This window comes from Pocillopora verrucosa, chromosome 5 (assembly GCF_036669915.1).
Source record: "Pocillopora verrucosa isolate sample1 chromosome 5, ASM3666991v2, whole genome shotgun sequence".
NCBI classification, from domain to species: Eukaryota; Metazoa; Cnidaria; class Anthozoa; order Scleractinia; family Pocilloporidae; genus Pocillopora; species Pocillopora verrucosa.
The window spans coordinates 7567996-7593122 of record NC_089316.1 but is presented as its reverse complement, the minus strand read 5'-3'; the positions used below and the strand labels follow the sequence as shown (position 1 = coordinate 7593122).

The following is a 25127-nucleotide window of genomic DNA, read 5'->3' as shown; positions in this document are numbered from 1 at the left end:
GGATTGACTTGAGTCATGCGTCTTGAACTATAGTTTGTTATTATTAATTCATTGAAAGTGTCCCCTGTGGTCAGGCGCTAATGGCGTTATAATTATATAATTACTGACCCCCGTAAAATCCTATTGTGCTCCCTCTGCATTATATCAGCGATTTCAGTCCAAGAAGGTAATTAGGTCTCTAGTACGGTCCAAGTTTCTAAGGAAAATGAGGGTGAGATACTAGGGTATCCTTCAAAGAAGATCATCCCTGGTCAGAGTTTTTGAGATATTAAGCTCCTGAATGATCGAATGCACGAAATGACATATACATGACAAAATCAAGCACCAGTTTCAATAAAAAGTTTCTTGACTATTGAGTATCTATTAAAGGAATGTATAACTAAAGAGGTTCCTCGTGTCTCTTTTCTTCGAACAGTCATTATGAGCAGGGGAAATTCATGCGAATTGAAGCCGAAAAAAAATAAACAGTCTTATCTTGCGTTAATGAGCAGATTTATATTAGTTTTGAAAAGTTTTCTAAATGTATCAATCTAGAATGAAATTTTTAAATTCTTACTTGTGCTAGCCAACGTAGGTTGTTAGAGTTACTTAGCTATGGTGAATATGATCAACTCTTTATTTCCGTCATTTGTTTTCTAAAAAGAACTCGTTTACCTTTCCATCGTTTTTAGTTCTTCATTTATTTTTTGTCATTTCGGAAAACGTCAACCTACATAATTTTTCTACTGTTGAATAATAATGATCACAGCAACAGCGTTTTAAACGCTGAATAATATATACTTGGATAAATTTCAGTCTAGGGTATCCTTGCTGTGAGATTAATGTTTGAAGAACAAAAAAATTGAAAATTGCGTGAAGCTTCTGTGCAAAAGTTTTTAAGGATCATCTGAATCAAGCTATTTGTTATTTGGCAAGTTTTAAAGCCTCCACTTCGAAAATTATCACTTGGAAGATTTTTTCGATTCCACAAAATGGCTAAAAACTTATGAGACCGGCTACCCTATTTTTATAAACAATTTCTTAAAACCAGAAAGAGTGGTTTGTTCCAAATTCCAGAATTGTTCGTCTATAAAAATGACTACGCTTAAGTTGGCTAAGAGCGAAATAGAAATAAAGAGTGATGGGAAATAAGATAACACGAGCTGAAGTATGAATATGGGGATAGAAAACGATTCGTAGTTTGCGTCTAAGACAATAACATTATAAACATATTCTTAAGAACAATAGGTGAACATGCCTAGATAATGCAGTCACATAAAAAACCAAGTTCCCTCGGGTTTCTGAGAAACAACACCTTAAAATTTTCAAGATTGATAGATTCAGCGTTTTTTTTTGTTTTTTTGTTTTTTTGTTGTTTTTTTTCACTCTTAGGGGAACGCTCTTTTCAAGATTGACTCAAGCGTCGATATTGACGAAAAGAAAATTCTCATTAAATATGGTAATCGGTGTGAAGGACCAAACAGGTTGGAGTAACCTTATCCGCCGAAAAGATGTTAACCCTGCCCTTGCACAGTTCGCTTTAATTTTCCAAAAACACGAATTCTTTATTTACACTTCATCTTGAAATAAATCTAAAATTATGAAATAAGTCACGTTCTCTGATGGACCACCTACTTCACTACGTCGTGCAAAACATTTTCTCGTTTGGCCCTCCTAATTATTCGAAATAATACAGGAACGCAAAATACCATTAATGTCTACAAACAGCGGGCTTCGTCACTGCATTAAATCCTCTCTCATCGCTCTTTGGAATTTCCTGTCGTTTCCAGTTTCGCAATTTGTGGCGAGCTTGGAACGGCTTTTTCATAATTTGGCACTTTTCTCCATTTACGGTAATGATGGAACTACGGTTTCGAATAGGGGTGTAATTATAAACTTAAAGAAATATCACTGAGAAAAGATTCAAAAAGGAATCCCGTTGAGTTCTAATAAGCTCTTTAGTTTCAATAAACAATAAATCTCCCGTAAACGGTGGATGTTAAACTACAAAAATCCCATCATTTTTTTGGAGAAACTTACAACCTATGTCTCGATACATTAGGATTGCATAAAAAGTGTCGAGGCAGAACCCATCAGATATCTCATATGGATTGAGCATGATCCAGTGATGACAGCCGCTATACTTAATCCAGGGCCTTAATGAGACGAAATTCTGAATGTTGTTGTTAATCGCAACCTTGATCTTAAGGATAATAGCAAATTGATATTTAGAAAGGGTGTGCCGTAATTTAGGATTGGATTCAGCCGAACCATCTAGTATTGTATAATTGATAATAGATAAAATTGCTGCAGACTTAAGGTAAGCGAGACCTGCAGGTCAACATTTAGTTCCCGACTCATTCCTATTGGGAGCCTTGCAAATTAACTTCAATATTTTTCAAGGTTCTTCTATTTCAAATCATCACTTCTGTCATAATATGAACGGGATTCAAACGAGCTGCATATCAGTTTAAAATGGGGACAGGACAAAACAATTTGTGAAAAGAAATATTTATAAGCACAGAAAAAAAACCTATAATTTTTGGGAAGTTGTAAATTTCAAATGAAGAAGACTTTTGTCATCAACTCTAATTTTCTTTACCGCAAATTGAACCCAAACAGCGGGCTTTGTCACTGTTTTAAATCTTCTGTCATCGCTCTATGGAATTTCCCGTCGTTTCGAGTTTCACAATTTGTGACGAGCTTGGAATCGCCAGCACTGACTTTTTATAATTTGGCACTTTTCTCTATTTACGTTAATGATGAAACTACAACTTCGAGAAGTAGTGTCATTATAAACATAAAACAAATATCGCTGAGTAAAGGTTCAAGAAGTAAATACGTTGTAGAAAGCTAAAAATTAAGGATAATGATCTTGTTTATTTCGAATACCTGAAGCTGTTTTTTCGCCAAAAGTTTGTTATACCCACATTTTGAAGCTCGGTAAAATTCATTTTCTTTTTATTTCAACCACAGAGAAATAGAGGAGTTAAGGATGGATATCAAATCTTGTCATGGGATAAAAGTCAAACTCAAGTTATTCCTTCATTAAATACAATCATTTCTCACCTTCAAAGATCCAACGTTCTTTGGTGCCCAACTCTTGTGTTATTGAGCCAAACGCGTTTTCTTTTATTACTGTCTGGTAGCTATGGTTACGATAGAAGCTGTTGGTTTCAAGCCAAGATGATCATTAATATTAGAAATGAACTTCCCTCTTCCTGTTTAGGCTCTTCGCACAAAAAAAGAAAAAAAAAAGACACACACACAAAATGTTAGTATTAATTCCTTAAAACTGTCGCCTCTTGCGTCGGGTGCAAAAGGCATTATACTTATAGATCCTTTTTGTAATTCATGTCAAACAAACGTAATGCCGATGAATTTGAGCGAAAAAACGATAGACTTCAGTAAGAACTCAAGGGAAGTCCGGCAAAAATGGTTTTGACTTTCATTAAACTGTAGCGTAATTTTCGTTTCAAAACTTACTCTGGCCACGGAGAAGTCTTAGACCAAATACTGACGATTCGTGTTGGAAATGATTTTTCTGTCAAAGTTTATATCCATTTTGCGCGAAAGCCGCAATGACCATAATTCACGGACTTCAAGCACACACAACACAGACGATTTGCTCGAACCTCAAAGTCTTTCAGCTACAATACAAATTCAAGTTGACAGTGAGGACAAACAGATTAAAGAAAATGCGATGAAATTTTAAATTGATATGCCAAATACAGCGAATGTAAAGCTAAATATATCTGAGCTTGAAAGTTTTTAATCAGTCATCGACAGTGAAGTTGAAATAGATTAATGGCGCTGCAAATATGACTATTTTTCTTTTTCATGATACGCAGGTTCTTGTAATTTTATTGCGTTCTTTCAACATTACTCATATTTATTATGAATTGTCCACTATCTTGTCTTAAGAAAATTTAAATCAATACGTAATAAAAAAAAAATATAAGGCTCGAAATTATTGCAAAATTTCCGGCTATTTTTGTCAAATCGTTCGCTCTACTCCCAGAGCTTTGTCACCACAAGTTAGACAAAAAGCACAATGTTTTCCGTCCGTAAGATGAAACCATCGCAACAATCTGTACACGAGGAAACATTTAGACGGCTTCGCGCGCTGTTTAGCAGTTTCAAAACATAGTTCAAGCGCACTTTTACCAGAATAAACAATTCATATTTTCCTTATCATTTAACATTGTAAATTTTTTGTTCAAGATGACAGACAAGGCAAATATACCAGAAGCTATTAATGTCTTTCTATGAGACACAAAATTAGTTCAGTAATAAATTATCTCTTATGTTTTTTCCAGCTTGCCTGATTCTTCTGTGGAAAACGCGAATTTGTTTTGTTTTGTTTTGCTTTTACTTTTCAATTGAAGAAATTTAAAATTAAAAAATATATATATTTATATACATATTCGGTCGAAGGTACTCGAATTTTCAATTTACACTTAAAACTGTTTAAGTTCTCATTACGAGTGATATGCCATTAAAATATGGCAGAGCAATTTCGAACTTCAATTTAATCAAAGAAATAAAACGTTGGATCAATTGCGTGAGCCACAAATTTAGTTCGTAAGTCTCTATTAAATTGCGATTGTATTAATCCCGCTGCAAGGGTGGTTTAGTCTCTAAACGTGAAAACTCTCAGACAATATTTAAAGCTTTCTTTATGTTTTTGTTTGTTTCTGAGGCGATGAACTGTATATTAATTCATGAAAATGTTCCAGAAAAGAATTGTGAAAGGATATCTCAAGGATAACAGCAAGTTGATATTTGGAAAAGGTGTGCCGTAATTTTAATTTATGATTGGATTCAGCCACACTATTCAGTATCGGGTCTGGCCTCCAAGGCCTTCATTGGAAGACCTTTTAAATTATAAAACATTTTCAGGTTTTCCTCCGCTAGATAAAATTGCTGCAGACTTAGGTTAAAGAGATTTGTGAGCCAACATTTTGTTCCCGACTCATTTTCTGATTGGGAGCTATGCAAGTCAACTACCATACTTTTCAAGGTTCTCCTATTTCAAAATCGTCACTTCTTCCATAATATGAACGGAATTCAAACGAGCTGCACATCAGTCTAAGTTTGGGGATAAGACAAAACAATTTGCGAAAGGAAATCTTTATAAGAACAGAAAAATAACTGCCACAGTTTTTGACAAGTTGGATATTTCAAATGAAGAAGATACTTGTCATCAACTCCATTTCTTTTTACTGTAAACTAAACCCAAACAGCGGGCTTCGTCACCGCGTGAAATCCTATCTCATCGCCTTATAGAATTTCCTGTCGTTTGCAGTTTAACAATTTGTGACGAGCTAGGAACCGCACTGACTTTTTATAATTTGGCACTTTTCTCTATTTACGGGAATGATGGAACAACAATTTCGACGAGTGGTGTCATTTTAAACAAAATAATATCGCTGAGAAAAGGTTCAAGAATAAAACCCGTTGTAGGACACTAAAAATTTAGGATGATGATCTTATTTATTTCAAATAGCTGAAGCTGTTTTCCCGCCAAAAGTTTGTTATATCCACATTTGAAAGTCAAACTCAAGTTATCCATGCATTAAGTATGATCACTTCCTACATTCAAAGATCCAACGTTCTTTGGCGCCCAACTTAAGCGTTATTGAGCCAAACGCGTTTTCCTTTCATACTCTCTGGTAGCCATGGTTACGATAGAAACTGCTGGTTTCAAGCCAAGATGATCATTAATATTAGAAATGAACTTCCCTCTTCCTGTTTGGGCTCTTTGCACCAAAAGCTTAATTGGTAAAATAATACCAGGTAAAAAATTTAACCGAATGCGACGGATTGGGTTCGACTCCGGTTAAAAATGGCGAGTCTTTAGTCGCGTTACAATACTCTTTCTTTTCTTTTCCCTTATCCTTCTGTCTTTTATCAACCTTCCACGTTAGTTTTCTTCATGGAGCGAAGTAACTTATGTATGGAGCGAAGTAACTTATGTATGGAGCGAAGTAACTTATGTATGGAGCGAAGTAACTTATGTATGGAGCGAAGTAACTTATGTATGGAGCGAAGTAACTTATGTATGGAGCGAAGTAACTTATGTATGGAGCGAAGTAACTTATGTATGGAGCGAAGTAACTTATGTATGGAGCGAAGTAACTTATTTGATGGAGCGAACTAACTTTCGAGTGGAGCGATCTGACTTCGGTATGGAGCGATCTGACTTGGAGCGATCTAACCATGGAGCGATCTAACCGTAATTCGACTAGAGTAATGCATCTTGGACTATAAAATGTACTTATTCATTCTTTGAAAGTGTCTCCTGTGGTCAGGTGCCAAGGGCGTTATAATCATATAATTACTGACCCCCGTAAAATCCTATTGTGTTCCCTCTGCATTATTTTAGCGATTTCTGTCGAAGAAGGTAAATAAGTCTCCAGTACGGTCCAAGTTTCTAAGGAAAATGAGGGCGAGATACTAGGGTGTCCTTCAAAGAAGATCATCCCTGGTCAAGGTTTATGAGATACTAAGCACCTAAATGATCGAATGCACGGAATTGCATATATGTGACAAAGTTAAGCGCTAGTTTCAATAAACAGCTGCTTGACTATTGAGGGTTGATTGAAGAAATGTATTAGTGAAGAGGTTCCCTGTGGCTTTTTTCTTCGAACGGTTATCGTGAACAGAGGAAATTCATGCGAATTAAAGCCGAAAAAAACGTTCTTGTCTTGCATTAATGAGCAGATTTATATGATTTTGCGAAAGTCTTCGAAACGTACAAACCCAGAATGACATTTTAAAATTTTTACTTTTGCTAGCCAACGTAGATTGGTAGAATTGCTTAGCTATGGTGAATATAATCATCTCTTTATTTCAGCCATTTGTTTTCTTATAAAAACTAATTTATCTGTTCATCGTTTTTAGTGATTGATTTTTTTTCCATTACGAAAAAATCGTCCACCTACATCATTTTTCTGCTGTTGAAAAATATTGATCGCAGAAACACCGTTTTAAAAACACTGAATAATATATAATTGAATAAATTTCAGTCAATAGTATCCTTGCTGTGAGAGTAATTTTGGAAAAACAAAAAGTTTGAAAAATTCCACGACGCTTCTGTGCAAAAGATTTTTAAGGATCATCTCGATCAAGCTATTTGTTATTTGGCAAGTTTTAAAGCCTGCACTTCAAAAACTAAACTTAGAAGGTTTTTTTCAAAACCCTAAAATGACTAAAAGCTAATTAGACCCTATTTTCATAAACAAATTCTTAAAACCAGAAAGAGTGATTTGTTCCAAATGCCAGCATTGTTCGTCTATAAAAATGACTTCGCTTAAATTGGCTAAGAGCGGCCAAATTTTCTTCCATGGAAATTATCGAATTCCCGTCTGCGAAACAACAGCGAGATATTTTTGGTAGAATTGATTACCCGTCCATGTAAATATGAGCTGAGCGTTAGCATTGAAGTGGTTTTGAGTGAAGCAATTCTTCACCAAAGCAGTTCTTAGTTTAGTTGAGGGTCTCCTCACACAAGGTCCTTGGAGTCACTATCAGCGACACTCTTGGGTGGAATGAGCACGTGCGTGAGATTGTCTCCAAAGCCTCAAAACGTCTTTACATCTTAAGAGTGCTCAAGCGGTCCGGAATTCCACCCGAAGACCTTATTAACATATTTTATGCCTTGGTACGATCGGTCCTCGAATACGCCTGCGTCACTTGGTCTACTAGCCTACCAATTTACCTCAAGGACATGATCGAAAGAGTTCAGAAAAGAGCTCTGCGTATATTATTTCCGGCGCTGAGCTACAAAGACGCCATTGTGGCTGCAAACTCCACTCGCTTAAATGTGAGAAGAGACGAACTCTGCAAGAAAGTTTGGGACGGTATCTGTGTGCCTGGGTCACGGCTGTACCACCTTATTCCACCAAAGCGCGCCGATTGCCACGTTTATGAGTTGCGCAACAAAAACCATGTATCACTCTTTAAATGCCGGACCGAAAGATTTAAAAAATCTTTCTTTCCAACAATGGCGTCTAACGCCCAGTTCTTGTAGTCAAGCAAACCTAAGCGTTTTTCATTGGTATATAACTACTGACTCTTGTAATTCCCAGTCCCCTTAGACTCTTAATTTTAAAGTCAAATGTAAGATTTTCGTATTTTTTAAATATTTAAAGTATACTTGTAAATTCACATGTATTTCACCACTGGGGTGCTATTTTTGAATACTTTTAATAAACCCTTCTATTAGTTTATTTTGTAACAACATACTTCTGCAAATTTCCGATACGGCTCATCATAATAACACTCCCTTGCTAAATACCAGTAATGTCTACAAAACACTTTTATAAGCTCAGTGCTTCAACTGTGTCAATCATCGAAATAGAAATAAAGAGTGATGGGAAATAAGATAACATGAGCTGAATTATGAATATAGGGATATACCACCTGCATTCAATAATGGGTTAAGTAATCGTTACCGAGCCTTTTGTATTGAATATGGGATGTTAACAAAGTTAATAGCGGTCAGTCCAGACCCATTAAAGTGATCACGGAAGCAAATGAAATACGTGGGCACGCGTTTGGGATATATGGAAAGACTCTGGATTTGGCTACGAATTTATCGGTGTTTTCCTACAGATAAGACTCAGAAATTTTGCCTCACAAATCTCCTTAACATTAACTTTAATTGCTCCATAACTAAAGTCAATGGAGTGTGTTTAAGAAAATAATATTACAAACATATTCTTGAGAACATCAGGTGAACACAATCCGTTAATGCAGTCACATAAAAAGTCAAGTTTCCTCGAGTTTCTGAGAAACAATACGTTCAAATTTACAAGATCGATCCATAGATTCAGCGTTTTTTTTACGGGACCTGTGAGCCAACAATTAGTTCCCGACTCGCTTTTCTGATTAGAAGCCATGCAAACCAACTTCCATATTTTTCAAGGTTCTTCTATTGCAAAATCATCAATTTTTGGGGGATAAGACAAAACCATTTTTGAAAGGAAATCTTCATAAGTACGGAGAGAAAAACATCCACAGTTTTTGACAACTCTATATTTTTTTACTGTAATTTGAACCCAAACAGCGGGCTCCGTCACTACATTAAATCCTCTCTCATCGCTCCTTAGAATCTCCTGTCGTTTCCAGTTTCGTAATGTGTGACGAGCTTGGAACGGCCAGCACTGACTTTTTCATAATTTGGCACTTTTCTCTATTTACGGTAATGGGGAACTACGGTTTCGAAAAGGGGTGTAATTATAAACTTAAAGAAATATCACTGAGAAAAGGTTCAAAAAGGAATCCCGTTGAGTTCTAATAAGCTCTTTAGTTTGAATAAACAATAAATCTCCCGTAAACGGTGGATGTTAAACTACAGAAATCCCATCATTTTTTTGGAGAAACCTACAACCTCGTGTCTCGATATATTAGGATTGCATAAAAAGTGTCGAGGCAGAACCCATCAAACATCTTATATTGATTGAGCATGATCCAGTGTAGACAGCCGCTATACTTAATCCAGGTCCTTAATGAGACGAAATTCTGAATGTTGTTGTTAATCGCAACCTTGATCTTAAGGATAATAGCAAATTGATATTTAGAAAGGGTGTGCCGTAATTTAGGATTGGATTCAGCCGAACCATCCAGTATTGTATTTGGCTTCTAAGGCGTTCATTGGAATATCTTTTAAATTATAATTGATAATAGATAAAATTGCTGCAGACTTAAGGTAAACGAGACCTGCAAATCAACATTTAGTTCCCGACTCATTCCTATTGGGAGCCTTGGAAATTAACTTTCATATTTTTCAAGGTTCTTCTATTTCAAATCATTACTTCTGTCATAATATGAATGGGATTCAAACGAGCTGCATATCAGTTTAAGTTGGGAACAGTACAAAACAATTTGTGAAAGGAAATCTTTATAAGTACAGAAAAAAAACCCATAATTTTTGGGAAGTTGTATATTTCAAATGAAGAAGATTTTTGTCATCAACTCTATTTTTCTTTGCCGCAAATTGAACCCAAACAGCGGGCTTTGTCACTGTTTTAAATCTTCTGTCATCGCTCTATGGAATTTCCCGTCGTTTCGAGTTTCACGATTTGTAACCTGGAACCGCCAGCACTGACTTTTTATAATTTGGCACTTTTCTCTATTTACGTTAATGATGGAACTACAATTTCAAGAAGTAGTGTCATTATAAACATAAAACAAATTTTGCTGAGAAAAGGTTCGAGAAGTAAACACGTTGTAGAAAACTAAAAATTAAGGATAATGATCTTGTTTATTTCGAATACCTGAAGCTGCTTTTTCGCCAAAAGTTTTTTATACCCACATTTGGAAGCTCGGTAAATGTCATTTTCTTTTTATTTCAACCACACAGAAATAGAGGAGTTAAGGATGGATATCAAATCTTGTCATGGGATAAAAGTCAAACGCAAGTTATTCCTTCATTAAGTACAATCATTTCTTACCTTCAAAGATCCAACGTTCCTTGGTGCCCAACTTTAGTGTTATTGAGCCAAACGTGTTTTCTTTTATTACTGTCTGGTAGCTATGGTTACGATAGAAGCTGTTGGTTTCAAGCCAAGATGATCATTAATATTAGAAATGAACTTCCCTCTTCCTGTTTGGGTTCTTTGCACCAAAATGATCTTTGCCCCTGAATGACCGAATGCACGAAATGGCATATACATGACAAAATCAAGGACCAGTGTCAATAAACAGTTGCTTGACTATTGAATATTTATTAAAGGAATGTATCACTGAAGAGGTTTCTTGTGTCTCTCTTCTTCAAACGGTCATCATGAGCGGGGGAAATTCACGCGAATTGAATCTTTGGTGCCCAACGTTAGTGTTATTGAGCCAAACGTGTTTTCTTTTATTACTGTCTGGTAGCTATGGTTACGATAGAAGCTGTTGGTTTCAAGCCAAGATGATCATTAATATTAGAAATGAACTTCCCTCTTCCTGTTTGGGTTCTTTGCATCAAAATGATCTTTGCCCCCTGAATGATCGAATGCACGAAATGGCATATACATGACAAAATCAAGGACCAGTGTCAATAAACAGTTGCTAGACTATTGAGTATTTATTAAAGGAATGCATCACTGAAGAGGTTTCCTTGTGTCTCTCTTCTTCGAACGGTCATCATGAGCGGGGGAAATTCGTGCGAATTGAATCCGAAAAAAATAAACATACTTGTCTTGCGTTAATGAGCAGATTTATATTAGTTTAGAAAACTTTTCTAAACGTATAAATCTAGAATGAAAATTTTAAATTCTTACTTGTGTTAACCAATGTAGGTTGTTAGAGTTGCTTAGCTATGGTGATTATAATCAAGTCTCTATTTCCGACATTTGTTTTCTAAAAAGAATTCGTTTATCTTTCCATCGTTTTTAGTTATTCATTTACTTTTTCTCATTTCGGAAAACGTCCACCTACATAATTTTTCTAATTTTTCTAATTTTTGAATAATAATGATCACAGCAACAGCGTTTTAAAACACTGAATAATATATACTTGAATAAATTTCAGTCTGTGAAATTAATTTTGGAAGAACAAAAAACTTAAAAATTGCACCAAGCTTCTGTGCAAAAGTTTTTTAAGGATCATCTGAATTAAGCTATTTGTCATTTGGCAAGTTTTAAAGCCTCCGCTTAAAAAATTAACACTTGGAAGATTTTTTTCAATTCCACATAATGGCTAAAAGCTTATGAGACAGGCTACCCTATTTTTATAAACAATTTCTTGAAACCAGAAACAGTGGTTTGTTCTAAATGCCAGCACTGTTCGTCTATAAAAAATGACTTCGCTTAAGTTACTTAAGAGCGGCCAATTATTCTTCCATGCAAATTATCGAATTCCCGACTGCGAAACAACAACGAAATATTTTTGATAGAATTGATTACCCGTCCATGTAAATATGAGCTGACCGTTAGGATTGAAGTCGTTTTATTATTTTGTAACAACACACTTTTAAAATTTCCACCATGGCCCATCATAATAACACACCTTTCAATACCATTCAATGTCTACAAACAAGTTTACAAGTTTGAGGTTCCTTCCCTTTAAAGATCTTTTTTGTTGAGTTCAGGTTTTTAGTTTTGTCATAGCGACACGTTGTAAGCTCAGTGAGTCAACTGTTGTGAATCAGCGAAATAGAAATAAAGAATGATGGGAAATAAGATTACACGGGCTAAAGTATGAACATAGGGATAGCAAATGATTTGCATTTTGCAACTCGATTACCTTTACCAAACGTCAAGTAAGTCATCGATGAAGTCCAGACTGCGAATATAAGAAACGCTGAAAATTCCATGCTTCCTCAAGACAACGGAGCTCTATATTGATTCTCTCAGTATTTTACAAATTTCGAGTGGACCACCTGCATTCAGTCATGGATTAAGTAATAGAAACCGACATTTTTGTATTGAAAATGGGACGTTAACAAAGTTAACAGCAGTTGGTCAGACCCAATGAAGTTATTGAAGCAAATGAAATACGTGGGCACGCATTTTAATGTCTGGGAGTAAACAAGTTTTGAATGAATTTCTTTTATCGTGTTTGTAATTGTTAAGCAGTACCACCCAATTCACTACATCGAGCAAAATATTTTCACGTTTGGCCCTCTTCCTTACTCTAAAGAATACAGGTACAATAATTGAAAGATGGTTTTCCTTTTTGGAGTCCTCAGTAACTTTCTCTTCCTTTGCATTCACTGACGGCAACGTTAATTAATGATGAGTTCTAATAAGCTCTTTAGTTTGAAGAAACAGAAAATCTCCCGTAAAAGGGGAATCTTGAAACTTTTGAGATACCATAAATTTGCCGAGCAACTTAAGACCCGATAAACTAGGATTGCTGAAAGTGTCGAGGCAGAACCCATCAGATACCTTATAATGATTGAGCACGATCCAGTGTAGACAGCTGCTATCCTTTATCCAAGGCCTAAGTGAGACGACGCTCTGAATGTTGTTTTAAGGGTAACTTTGATCTCAAGGATAATAGCGCATTGGATGATTGATATTTGAAAAAGGTGTGTCGTAATTTATGATTGGATTCGGCCAAACCATCCAGTATTAGATTCGACTTTCAAGGCCTTCATTGGAATGTCTTTTAAATTATAAAATATTTTCAGGTCTTCCTCTGTTAGTTAAAAATTGGTGCAAACTTAAGGTTAACGAGATCTGTGAGCCATGCGAATCAACTTCCATACTTTTTCCATAATTTGAACGGAATTCAAACGAGCCGCATATCAGTCTAAGTCGAGGATAAGGATAAGACAAAACAATTTGTGAACGTAAATCTTTATAATTACAAAACAAAAACAACCATAGTTTTCGGCAAGTTGGATATTTCAAATGCAGAAGATTGTTTTCGCCACCGTTATTTTTCTTTATTATAAATTGAACCCAAACAGCAGGCTTCGTCATTGTATTAAATCCTCTATCGTTGTTTTATGGAATATCCTGTCGTTTCCATTTTTACAAGTTTTGAGGAGCTTGGAACCGCCAGCTCTGACATTTTATAATGTAGTACTTTTCGCTGTTTACGGTGATGATGGAGATACAAGGGGTGTCATTAAAAACATAAAAAAATATCGCTGAGAAAAGCTTCAAGAAGTAAACCCGTTGTAGGAAACTAGAAATCAAGGATAATGATCTTGTTTATTTCAAGTTGCTGACGCTGTTTTCTCGCCAAATGTTGGTGATATCCACATTTGAAATCTCGGTATACTTCATTTTCGTTTTATTTCAACTACGCAGAAATAGAGGAGTTAAGGGAGGATATCAAATCTTCTCATGAGATGAAATTCATTAAGTACGATCATTTCTTACCTTCGAAGATCCAACGTTCTTTTGTGTCCAACTCTAGTGTTATTGAGCCAAACATATTTTCTTTTATTCTTTGGTAGCTATGGTTACGATAGAAACTGTTGGTTTCAAACAGAGATGATCACTAATTTTTAGAAATGAACTTCCCTCTTCCTGTTTGGGCTGTTTGCATAGAAAGCTAAATTGGTTAAACAATATCGGACGAATAATTTAACCTAATAACGGATTGGCTAGAGTAACGGGGTGAATAGAGTAGATTGACTATAGTAATTGGTGAATTTTATATATTCGGTTACAATATATATTGAGACTGATAAGACAGAAGTTTTGTCAGACGTTTTAAGTCATCCATAATTGTCTGAAACGGGTTTATTTTCCTTGTATGAGTCTTTAGATTATTTTCTACCATCAGTTTGTGCTATAATACCAGTTGTAATACTTAAACAGCTTCACATGCTCTAGACTTGTTTACCAACATTATTTGCGTGCTTGAAGCGTCTAAGGCGTCAAACAGGTGCTATCAGACTATATTGCGTGATGTATCCGAGGCTGCACACTGCGATATGATCATCTGCTCAAAATTTCCTAGATTGACCGACCGGAAACTTTAAAGAAGTTTTCAAAATATTGATGAATTTCTCTCTTAAAAAAAATTACAAAAAAAACTTAAACCTTTACCATGAGCATGTTATGCAATAATAACAGAGTATGTTGGGTTGTTTTTCATTTTATCAAATTGCTCCATTCAAAGCACCTTTCTTCTTTTCTGCAAAATTTTAGTATGCATCGTTTTCGCTGTGGCAAACAATACACCGTACAGAAGCCCGTTACCCGGAGCCTCAATAACAATTATAGCCTTGAGTTAACTCCGTCTCGTATCTTTTTACTCAGTTTAATTTTTTGGATTTTTTAAATTTTTTTTGTTTTTACTATCATGTTCAGCTCTAGCAAATTGCAATATTTCAGGCTTTATTTATTTATTCCAGGCTTTATTTTCCTTTTATCTATGAGGGAACAGAAATTTGTCTCAACTTTAAATTCTGTGAAAAACGTGGCAATACAGATCTTAGGGCGGGGGCCAAACTGACCACATAAACCTTACCGCTGTGAACCATAGTGTTCTCCGAGTGCGAGAGAGAGAACCCAAATTAGCACATTTACCATGGCGCAACAGCAAGCGTGGACTCGTTTCGGAGTATTTAGTAAAAGGAATTGTTACTTTTGATTTCGTTTTAGGCCATAAAACCTTAGAAATTTCTCTCAAGTTTTCGCAGCCGAGATTCTTGACTACAAAGCAAAAATGACTGTGGATATATAAAAATCTTATATGTGAACTGCGGATTAGGAAATAAATATGACAGCAATCTTCAAAGCATTGAACACTTCTTAAGTAGTAGCGAAAATAAGGTCGGAAAAATTTCAGGCCTTGCGGGGTTTGAACCTATGAGCTGTGCAATCCCGAGCTTATATGATTTTCATATATCCACTGTCATTTATTCGTAACTTCACGGTTTGTAATAGTGTAGTTCGGGTGAGTGTACTCCTAAAAAAGGACTGTTGTCGGTAGTGGTGACTGACGTTTCGACTACCTAAGCGGAAGTCGTCATCAGAGTCAAGTGAATAGTTCTAAGTCTAGTTTGTATAAAACTGATTGGTCAGTTTTGCCGTGATGTTATTGGCTGTAAGACTTTAGTGGCGTAAGTCGAACGTGATTGGTCGGTCTCGATCCTCTAGTAAAGTTAGGTTGTTCTGTTCTGTTCGTTTGTGATGTTAATGTCGTGAATGAGTCGATTATATGGTGCCGTTAGTGGTTGACACATACCGATAGAGGACATTGTGGACTTACTAAACCTTTGCCTTACGTCAAGTTACTTTCGGTACAACGGTAAACACTACAAACAGCTACACTGCACAGCTATGGGTCTCCAGTTTTTCTTGTTGTAGTAGAAGTTGTGATGCAGAACATCTAGGAAAGCGCCCTCGTGGTGTTCTTAGCGACCACGAAATCCCAGTTGTTCCGTCAAATTCTTGAATTTGATATTGGTCAAGACCTTTCCATTAAAATCACCCAAGTGACCTTTTTCCGACAGGACTGACTCTTCTTCAGATGTGATTGGCTGAGCTTTTTTCTGGGAATAAGATGCGATTTAAAGCAAAAAAATTGGTGCGATTCATGAATAAATTGCATCAATTAGAGCGAATCAGATTACATAGACCACCAGTGATTTCAAAATGGGTGTAATAAAAACATGATATCGTAACAGAATAACTGAGATCCTACAAGCATCCCAATAGATCAGTTCCTATCGTTTTATGCACTGGTAAACCCATAGAAAATTTGAACATACTGAGTTTTATGTTAAGTTTACTTTATAGAAGCAATAGACGGTACTCTCTTAGGGATAACCTACGTTTTAACCGAAAAGTCTTTAAATCACTCGTGATTTACACGTGTTCTCCCAACATCATGCTTGGGTTTTTACGCTGGTAAACTGATAGAAGGTGTGGTCTACTGCTTATACAAACAGCTAAGTGCAGGAAACAATTTTCGTTTCATAATTAGTTTACCTCACAATTCCGTATAGTGGATCAAACGTTCACAAATACATATTGGTATGACAGCTTTCCGGAATTTTTTCAAAGTATACGTTTTTGCTACAAGAAAAAAATGATGCGACTTATCTGGTTGAAAAATTTACGTAATTCCTATAATTCGAACACGAATTAATGCGAAGAAATCAAATTATCCTGCAAAAATTTATTTTGTTGTCGTGATTTTTCAAAAACGAAGAAGGTATCCATATGTTTTATTTATCCCCCAAGAGTATTTCAGTTTTAAAAATATAAAATTAATCCGAAGAAATGAAATCATCCTTCCAAAGCTGATTTTACTGTTATGATATTTCATAAACCAAGAAGTTATCCAATTTTTTTAGTTATCCCCGAAAGTTTTTTAACTTTAATACTCTGTCCATTTTGGCACGAACACACATGCAGCGTGTCGTACCAGAAGGATCCAGCACTCTTCGATTCGTTTAAGATACCGCACCAAGTTGTTGTTGTGGTCAGTAATACGGTTTGGGCTCTCGAACTTGCAAGTTTATCCAAAAATAAATTCTTTTTACGGCCCTCACGGGTCAGCACAATAAAATTTACTTACGCCCCAGCAGGAAAGGTAGAAAATTATCCATTGTGCTGCGACGACAAGCTGAGATCATTGTTTGCGACATGAACGTCAGGCGGCTTTGTAACAGTTGTTGCACGCAATGGGTTAAAAACAATCCAGGGGTTGGATTAAGAATGGTTCTACTGTTTTCAAGATTTTTCATGGAAGACCCCAAATATTTATGTTTCAATGGAGCAAACAATCTGTCTCATAGTAAACATCTCTTGGTGAGTTAAATGCGACGGAAACTCAACAAACATAATTGAAATGTTTGTTCTAAGCGTTTTCTTCGGTTACCTTTGAGACCAATTGCTTTTAGCGCATAAAGCTGTTTTTTACATTTCTTCGTTCTGGAAAGATGGATTGAAATGTAGGGTGCTATAAAATTGAGGCGAAGGTTTTGTTAACAATAAGTAATGCGTCTCTCAGTTCTGGAAACAAGAAGTTTACGGATGATCCGGTAAGTGAATTTTTTCACAGTTTACAGTATATCTGAAAATTGATTTACTTAATACATCAATAAGAGAACTATAAAATTAATTTTTTTTTTAAAGGAGCAGTCTCTAGTACACAAGGGGCGTGCTCATCACACATAAACAACTTGGTATCTTGCGGTTTCCCAGGCAGCGTCCACATCTAATTATCAGTCTGCGATCACGCTTTCCACTCTTGATGTCTAACCACAATTTTTGTGGCTACTGCCTCCTATAGGAGGCAAGGCCACATATGTTATTTTTCTTTGAGACCAGATTATCATCAGAGGCTTCCCAGGCCGTGACCACATCTAATTACCAGTCTGTGATCACGCTTTCCAGTCGTGATTTCTAATCTCAATCTGTGTGAGTAGTGCCTCCTATAGGAAGCGAAGTCACATATGTTATTCCTTTGTGATCACGCTATCATCACAGGCATAATCACGGCGTGAAATGTTCTTCCCGTAGAACTGAATCTTTTCGGTCGCTAATTTTCCAAATTCATCAATTAAATGCACCTAATCAACATCTGGAACTGTGCACATCTCCCATATCTTGACCAAAAATTAAAAATACTCCCTTGCTGGTGGAAAGTTAAGACACGAAAAAAAGGTCCAAAGAGTTATCCAGGCCTACTAGTGAACGTCACGCTTTGTAGTGAAGAATAAACTCGGAATCAAGTATGATCAAAGCATTTATTTCATTTAATGTGTATAATTCTTAATTTAATTTTTTCTTTGGTGACAGGGACACTTAGAACAACAAGCAGTCTCACTTTTTCAACAGCCTGAAAGGAATAGGATGGTTATGGAAGAATGCAGTTAATAAAAGTAATTATTCTGAGCTCCTGAAAAGAGAAATGGGCCATTTTATTCTAACCCTTAACTAATATCAGCAACTGATATAAGTACCATTAAGTCATTAATTGCAATTGAACACTAGCATTGCTTGTGTTATGAGCACTGCCTTGTAAAGAAATCAAGAAGTACGTAAAGTTATATTAAGCAGTCCTTACTGCGAAATGAATAAAGGGGTAAGTTTCTAAAGAAACTGTGGTGCTGCGTCGGTGGGAGAGTATAGCAGGTAATTTAGTGTTAACAACTGGGTTGAAAACGTAAATTAGCCACCGTAAAGAGTAAAGAAGCTGACGTTTCGAGCGTTAGCCCTTCGTCAGAGCTATTAGAGGAATTGTGGGTTGTGTGTGGATTTATATGTAGAAAGTGGAGCTACGCCATTGGTGGGAATATGGTGACGAGAAAACAGGAATGAATTAGTTGAATGAAAAGCGCTCGTTGATTCCGTGGGGATTAAGGATGCCGATTTGAAATATAAATTTTTGTTCTAGTGTTTTACGGCTTTCCGAACTGCCTAGATGTAAGGAAAGGCCGCAAACTGCCATATGCTGTTTAGAATGATAACGAAGATTAAATTGTCTAGCGACTGGCTTGGATGCGTCCTTGTCATTTATTTCCACATCGCGAAGGTGTTCTCGGAAACGGTCACCCAGTCGTCTTCCTGTCTCGCCGATGTATAACTTATTGCAATAAGTGCAAGTTATGCAGTAAATAACATTGGCGGAGGTACACGTAAAGTGATCAATGATCTTAATGGATCTTTTGGGTCCCAATATTTTCTCTACGTTATGAATGAAAGGACAAGTTTTGCATCGTGAGCGAGCGCATTTAAAAGTTCCAGATTGGTCATTGGTTTGAAATAAACTGCGAAAAGCTTATACATGTTCGCACTTCATGTAATTCAAGCTGGTTAATAGTTTTCAGTTGAGTGTCAAAAGTCCTAACTAATTCCCGTTCCTCTATTATCTGTAGTTTTTCCCGCTATCAGACCTTTATTAAATCATATACGTTGTATTTAACTAGTGTTCACTTTACGACACTCAGTTGAAAATGCTTCAGGTAAGATAAATGTATTTATAAAGAGTTGTACAATTTCTCTAAAACTTAATGATTGATTTCACTATTCTCCTATATTTACACAGTTTAACAGCTGACCTACAAAATGATTCAACCTATTTCAGTGTCCTTTGAGTAGATTATCTTCGATTAACGTTAAATCTTATTTAGGTTTATTAAGAAGTAGCAAGATTTGATCTCATTCGCTTTGTATTTAACTTTCTTCTCGGACACGGAAGATAAATAATTGACTACTGAGGGAGTCGTGTATAACTTCATTCCTATCCCTTAACTCTTACCCTATCCTTAACCCAAAATACTGAACACTGGCATTTGGGAATTCTTTTCCAGGCCATGATTAATGGTTTTATAGGGTTGGAACAAGGGTAATATATTTCTTTTAAAACCCCTCAACTTAGAAATATTTTCATTTTAGTGTGACGTAAAGTTATATTAAGCAGTCCTTACTGCGAAAGCTAATACATCTTCGCACTTCATGTAATTCAAGCTGGTGAATACTTTTCAGTGGAGTGTCAAAAGTCCTAACTTATTGCTGTTCCTCTATTATCTGTAGTTTTTCCCGCTATCAGACCTTCACTAAATCATATACGTTGTATTTAATCTAGTGTTCACTTTACGACACTCAGTTAAAAATGCTTCAGGTAAGATAAATGTATTTATAAAGAGTTGTACAATTTCTCTAAAACTTAATGATTGATTTCACTATTCTCCTCTATTTACACAGTTTAACAGCTGACCTTCATTGTCCTTTGAGAAGATTATCTACGATTTACGTTAAATTTTATTTAGGTTTATTAAGAAGTAGCAAAAGTTTATCTCATTTGCTATGCATTTAACTTTCTTCTCGAACGCGGAAGATAAATAATTGACTACTGAGGAAGTCGTGTATAACTTCATTCCTATCCCTTAACTCTTACCCTATCCTTAACCCAAAACACTGAACACTGGCATTTGGGAATTCTTTTTCACGCCATGATTAATGGTTTTATAGGGTTGGAACAAGGGTAATATATTTCTTTTAAAACCCCTCAACTTAGAAAGATTTTCATTTTAGTGCGAAACTGCAATAAAAAAAGTTCAACTATAACGCCATACCTTATTTAGTCCTTACATAATCGTGTTGCTTTGTTTTTAAAGCATCTATCAGACTGAACATATCATTAGCACAAACAAAAGCGACATCTCAATTTCAAAATAAACTGAAGCTAAAATCATCATACCGTGCAAGATATTGCGTCCTGTATTGCAGCCTCTAACGTTTTGAGACACGAGCTTCGTCATATTTTGCTAGTTTTCATACTGATTGATGTTCTTGCTTGTCTAGGATTTCACTATTTAAGCATTTCCTTTTCTACTCCTTTCTTTTTTGTTTGTTATTACTTCTTTAACCAGTGACTGATTATTTGTGATTATTATTACGAAAGAGATGCTTTGTATAATGTGAAATTCGAAGCATTTTTAATTGCAAGTTAACAGGACATCATCGGCGTATAACCTCTATAGAAGAAATTCTATGGAAGATTTCGCAAAATCCCTGAAGTACGTGTACCTGAAAATCATTTTATGAGTTCCCTTATTTCTTGAATTTTTTGCTTCACATTCAATCTGTACCACAGTAGCGTGAGTAACAAGCAGGTGGGTAAAGTTTGTAGATGATATAGGATCCACAATTTTTGACTGAAATTCGGATTGCATATTTGCAACCGTCAGAACGATCACTAAATCAGACCTTCCTTTTAACTTTACCATCTTCCACTGTAGTATGAGCATCATCCAACCAACCTGACCAGTCTGCACCACATCTGTATGCTGGCACACGCAATTTTGGTATTTTTGACCCGGCAGCTCCCACCAAACGATAATATCCCCGAGGGAGTTGGCACGGGAAATTCTTATCACAACCATTCTGAAGATGAAAAAACACTAAAATGATAACTGAGAAAGGTCGAGGGTTTGAGTGAAAGAAGAAAATAAATACAGTATGATCAAATGCACGATAATTTGCATAAACATTCATAATTATTTCCATATTATTCAAAGGCGACGATTTCGAAAAACCGATTTGTAACTCACCTTCGAGCCACGATAATAAAAATCGGCATCAGTTGTCAAGTCATTGTCATATCTCGGATGCGTGGCGTTATTTAGTTCACAGATGTGAACTGGTTCATTATTCTCCGGATCAGTTTTGAAGGTAGAACTCACGCAGTTGTCGTTCAGGTAGCACATTAATTCACAGTCATCCAAGTTCTTGACACGTCATTCTTCGATAATATGGTTCCCCAAACGTCTTTCAGTAATGGAGTGGTAGTCTGGGAACAGCATTTTGCGATCTCGCTCGGAAAAATACATAACAGTAATTTTAGTGATGATAACAATAATAATAATAATATGTTTTCTCCACTAATAAATAGTAAGGTCAAACTTTTAAAAACTTTGGAGAATCCCTCGGTGGAAAAAAGCCTAACCCTAACATGAACTAAAACTTTGATGAGAGGTCCTTAATTTTAGATTGTTTCATGAAGAAATACATAATTGAAAAAAATTCCCTAGGACTATTTTTTTATTGAACAGTTATCATCCTCATGCTAATTTCCATTGAGACCAACCATTCTTGTCTGACATTATGCAGTATATCATTCGAAATGTATCAATTTAGGGTCAAACCTTTTTTTCAACTTGCATTTTCTCCGGCGAAGGGAGGCGTTAAACAATTGTCTTATAGTCTTTCCTCTTTTCTATGATTTTTTTTTTATTATGGTTATACATTTATCCCCTATTTACATTTTATAGCTCCCCTCATGTAAAAGTCAACATAGTTTACATGTCGAAAAAAAACATTACTTGAATCAATTTTTGTAAGCCTTGGAGAATTTTGGTGAAACCATCAAATAATAGAAAGTAGAAATGAACTATAGGGCTAGGTCGATATAGGGCTAGGTCGATATGTCGATATTAGTGTTGAAAATATTCCATGATTCGTCAGACAGTGCACTTTAGAATTTATGTTTTCAATGCAACATAAAATTAAGTCGATCGACTACCATTATTCAGTAATGCATTAATCAATAAAAACCGACGCGTTTATATTAAAGACTGGGGTCTAGCAGCGGTAATTTTGGACTCAATAGGACTGCTAATTGAACAATATACGCACGTTTCATGTCTGTGATGTTTGATGTTTTTTTAGGTAAGAATCCCCATTCGTTATTCACAAAAAAATTAGACGAGAGGATTTTTTTTTTACAAATTTCGTTTCGCAACAACATGAATTTAAGTCGCTTGTAATCAAAATAAATGGAGTAGATTTTACATGATATCACTGTGAACATAAAAGGTGACGTGCAAACGCAAGGAAAGCTGTCATTTCGACGGCCATGTTTTTCTTTCCGCCTTATGGATCGATCCACTTTCAGTAATTTTTTGGGGGAGAGCCAGCATGTAAAATACGCGAGTCAGGATCGGAGTCAGCGCGCGAGACCACGGCTAGTAGTCGTGTGCAACTTCACTGAGATTGATTATAATTATTTGCTGTGGAAGCATGATGGAAAATTAAACTTCCCTCCGATACTAATCACGTTAAGTTGGCTACCATGGGACACACGCTCTCGGTTGTCGTAATGGTGAATTAAAGTTTGCAAAAGATGCAGCGTAATCTACTGTTTTAATTTAGCGTAGTCGTTGACTTAGTGCCGTATACACGCAAATAGATTATTAACGAAAGAAATGTGGTAAAATGCAAGATGTCTTATTTCAATCATTTATTCATTCACTCATTAAACTATTTTTTTATCGCAATAACAATTTTAGAGATGGAAAGTTACCAGATTTTCTGTATTTCTTAACATTCTTAACTTATGTGAATAGCAACCGAAAATCCCAACGTTAACTGTCGTACTGAAATGAATTATGGTCTTTCCAATCATATTGAACTAAGATCCCCTTCTCTCTGGGCCGAGTCTAACCAATAACGACCGTAACTGATCAAGTGGTTTCTTCTTTTCTCGAGTTTTCTTCTCTAAGAGGCATAGGTATATTAAGATGAATTATTTGTAAAATTTTGTTACATGTCTCCAAGTATGGTAGGATTATCAAAAAATGTATCCCTGCCCCTCCTCGAAGGGTTCTTTTCTAAGCCCTAATGGTTTTTAAGTAATGGAACGGCAACAGATTTATTTATTTATTTACAGCTCTTCTGTTCAAATGGATGCTACTGCAGTAGAAAGAAAGCATCGAATAATGTTCGATCAGCTCTGTTAAGAAATCTGGCACTGAAACATTGCGGGTTGTTTTTTTGATGACTCTAAAATCTTTCTTATGACTCTTTTTAAGTCATAACACCGTTGCCTACTCGTCTTTGATTGTAACTTTGTTTTAAAAGGAAATATCATGTTCAGATATAGGGATAAATGTAAGAAGTAACAGCGGAAGGTACTGTCATAAGTTATATAAAATTTTAGAATTGGACCGCATTGAAAACTTTATTAACCTACTTTTCGATAACGCATACAGCGTGAATGACACGTCTATTTTCCGAAGTAAGTTCTTTTCTTTGTCATGAGTCCTTATTATCATTGCATATAATTTTTTTTTTAAATGATAGCATTTACCAGGCGACATCAGCGTAAAAATCTACCAAAATATTAAACATCGCGACGCCAAGGCCCTAAAATACAACGATTATGAATCCTATTACTATGGAAACTCTTCTCTGCATATTCAGTCTGTGCCACAGTAGCGCAACGGACACTTGGACGTCTGATAAAGTTTGTAGATATGGTAGGATGAGCAGTTCTTCACAGAAATTTGGGTAGTGTGATAGCAACCTTTAGAGTGATCACTAAACCAGACCTTCCCATAAACTTCACCATCTTTCACAGTAGGATGAGCACCATCTAACCAGCCTGGGAATTTTATACCACATTTGAATATTGACACACGCGTTGTTGGCATTTTTGTTCCTGCAGCTCCCACAAAACGATACCATCCCACAGGGAGTTGGCTGTCACAAAACGTTGATCCATGTAACGGTGTTCTGTGAATTCTATTTAGATTGGCATCACTCAGGTTTTTGTAATGATAACAAGGATCGGCTACACAGTGAAATGATAATTACAAAAGGATTTAAGTTATTAGAAATTATTGATTGCAGTAAGTAAGAGGTCAAGTGATACTTGTGTGGGATGATATCATACTGTTAAACGATAAAAATGGGAATATATCTAATCTAAAAATATTGTAAGGGTTTCCAATATTGGTGTTGGGGGAATGAATGGAAATAATATATTAGCATAGGCCATTCCGTAAACATTGTAATAAGCCAGTTGATCATTTCTTATTCCTTTTTGCGGTCTTATCTTACAAATAGAGTTTGGTCACCTTTTCCTTATTATATTTGATCGTTAATTTTACATGGAGACAGATGTTTTTGCGTAAACTGCGGTTTGCGACTAGTTACCGGTATCCTTTCATCATGTTGTTCAAAAAATAATTAATTACAAAGAAAATGACTCTACCCTATAAAAATTGATCCTGCACAGGAGTTTCCTGGAAATATTCCTTCTTTATACTTTTATCCATTTAATACTCTCGTTTTTAAGCTAAATCCATGTCGAATTCTCCATCAGGAAAATAGTTTTCAGTTTTTAATTTAAAACGTTCGACACCTCTTTTTCTAAGAGGTGATTTAAGGTGTAAACGTACTTTCATCTTCTGCACTAAATTTGTAATTAGATAACCTATAAGAATACCACGT

The 25127-nt window shown here is 35.8% G+C and overlaps 1 protein-coding gene across 1 annotated transcript in view; it reads right to left on the bottom strand.

The window, feature by feature from the left end:
• The window catches only part of LOC136280676 (uromodulin-like), a 37916-nt gene extending 16315 nt beyond the window's left edge, over positions 1 to 21601 (bottom strand). Inside the window, exons 1-2 of the mRNA XM_066166318.1 lie at positions 21446 to 21601; positions 21119 to 21278 (exon numbers count right to left, since the gene is read on the bottom strand). Of these exons, the coding sequence (XP_066022415.1) occupies positions 21119 to 21278; positions 21446 to 21601 (316 nt within the window). The remainder of the gene's footprint in view (positions 1 to 21118; positions 21279 to 21445) is intronic.
• Positions 21602 to 25127: the final 3526 nt, after the last annotated feature.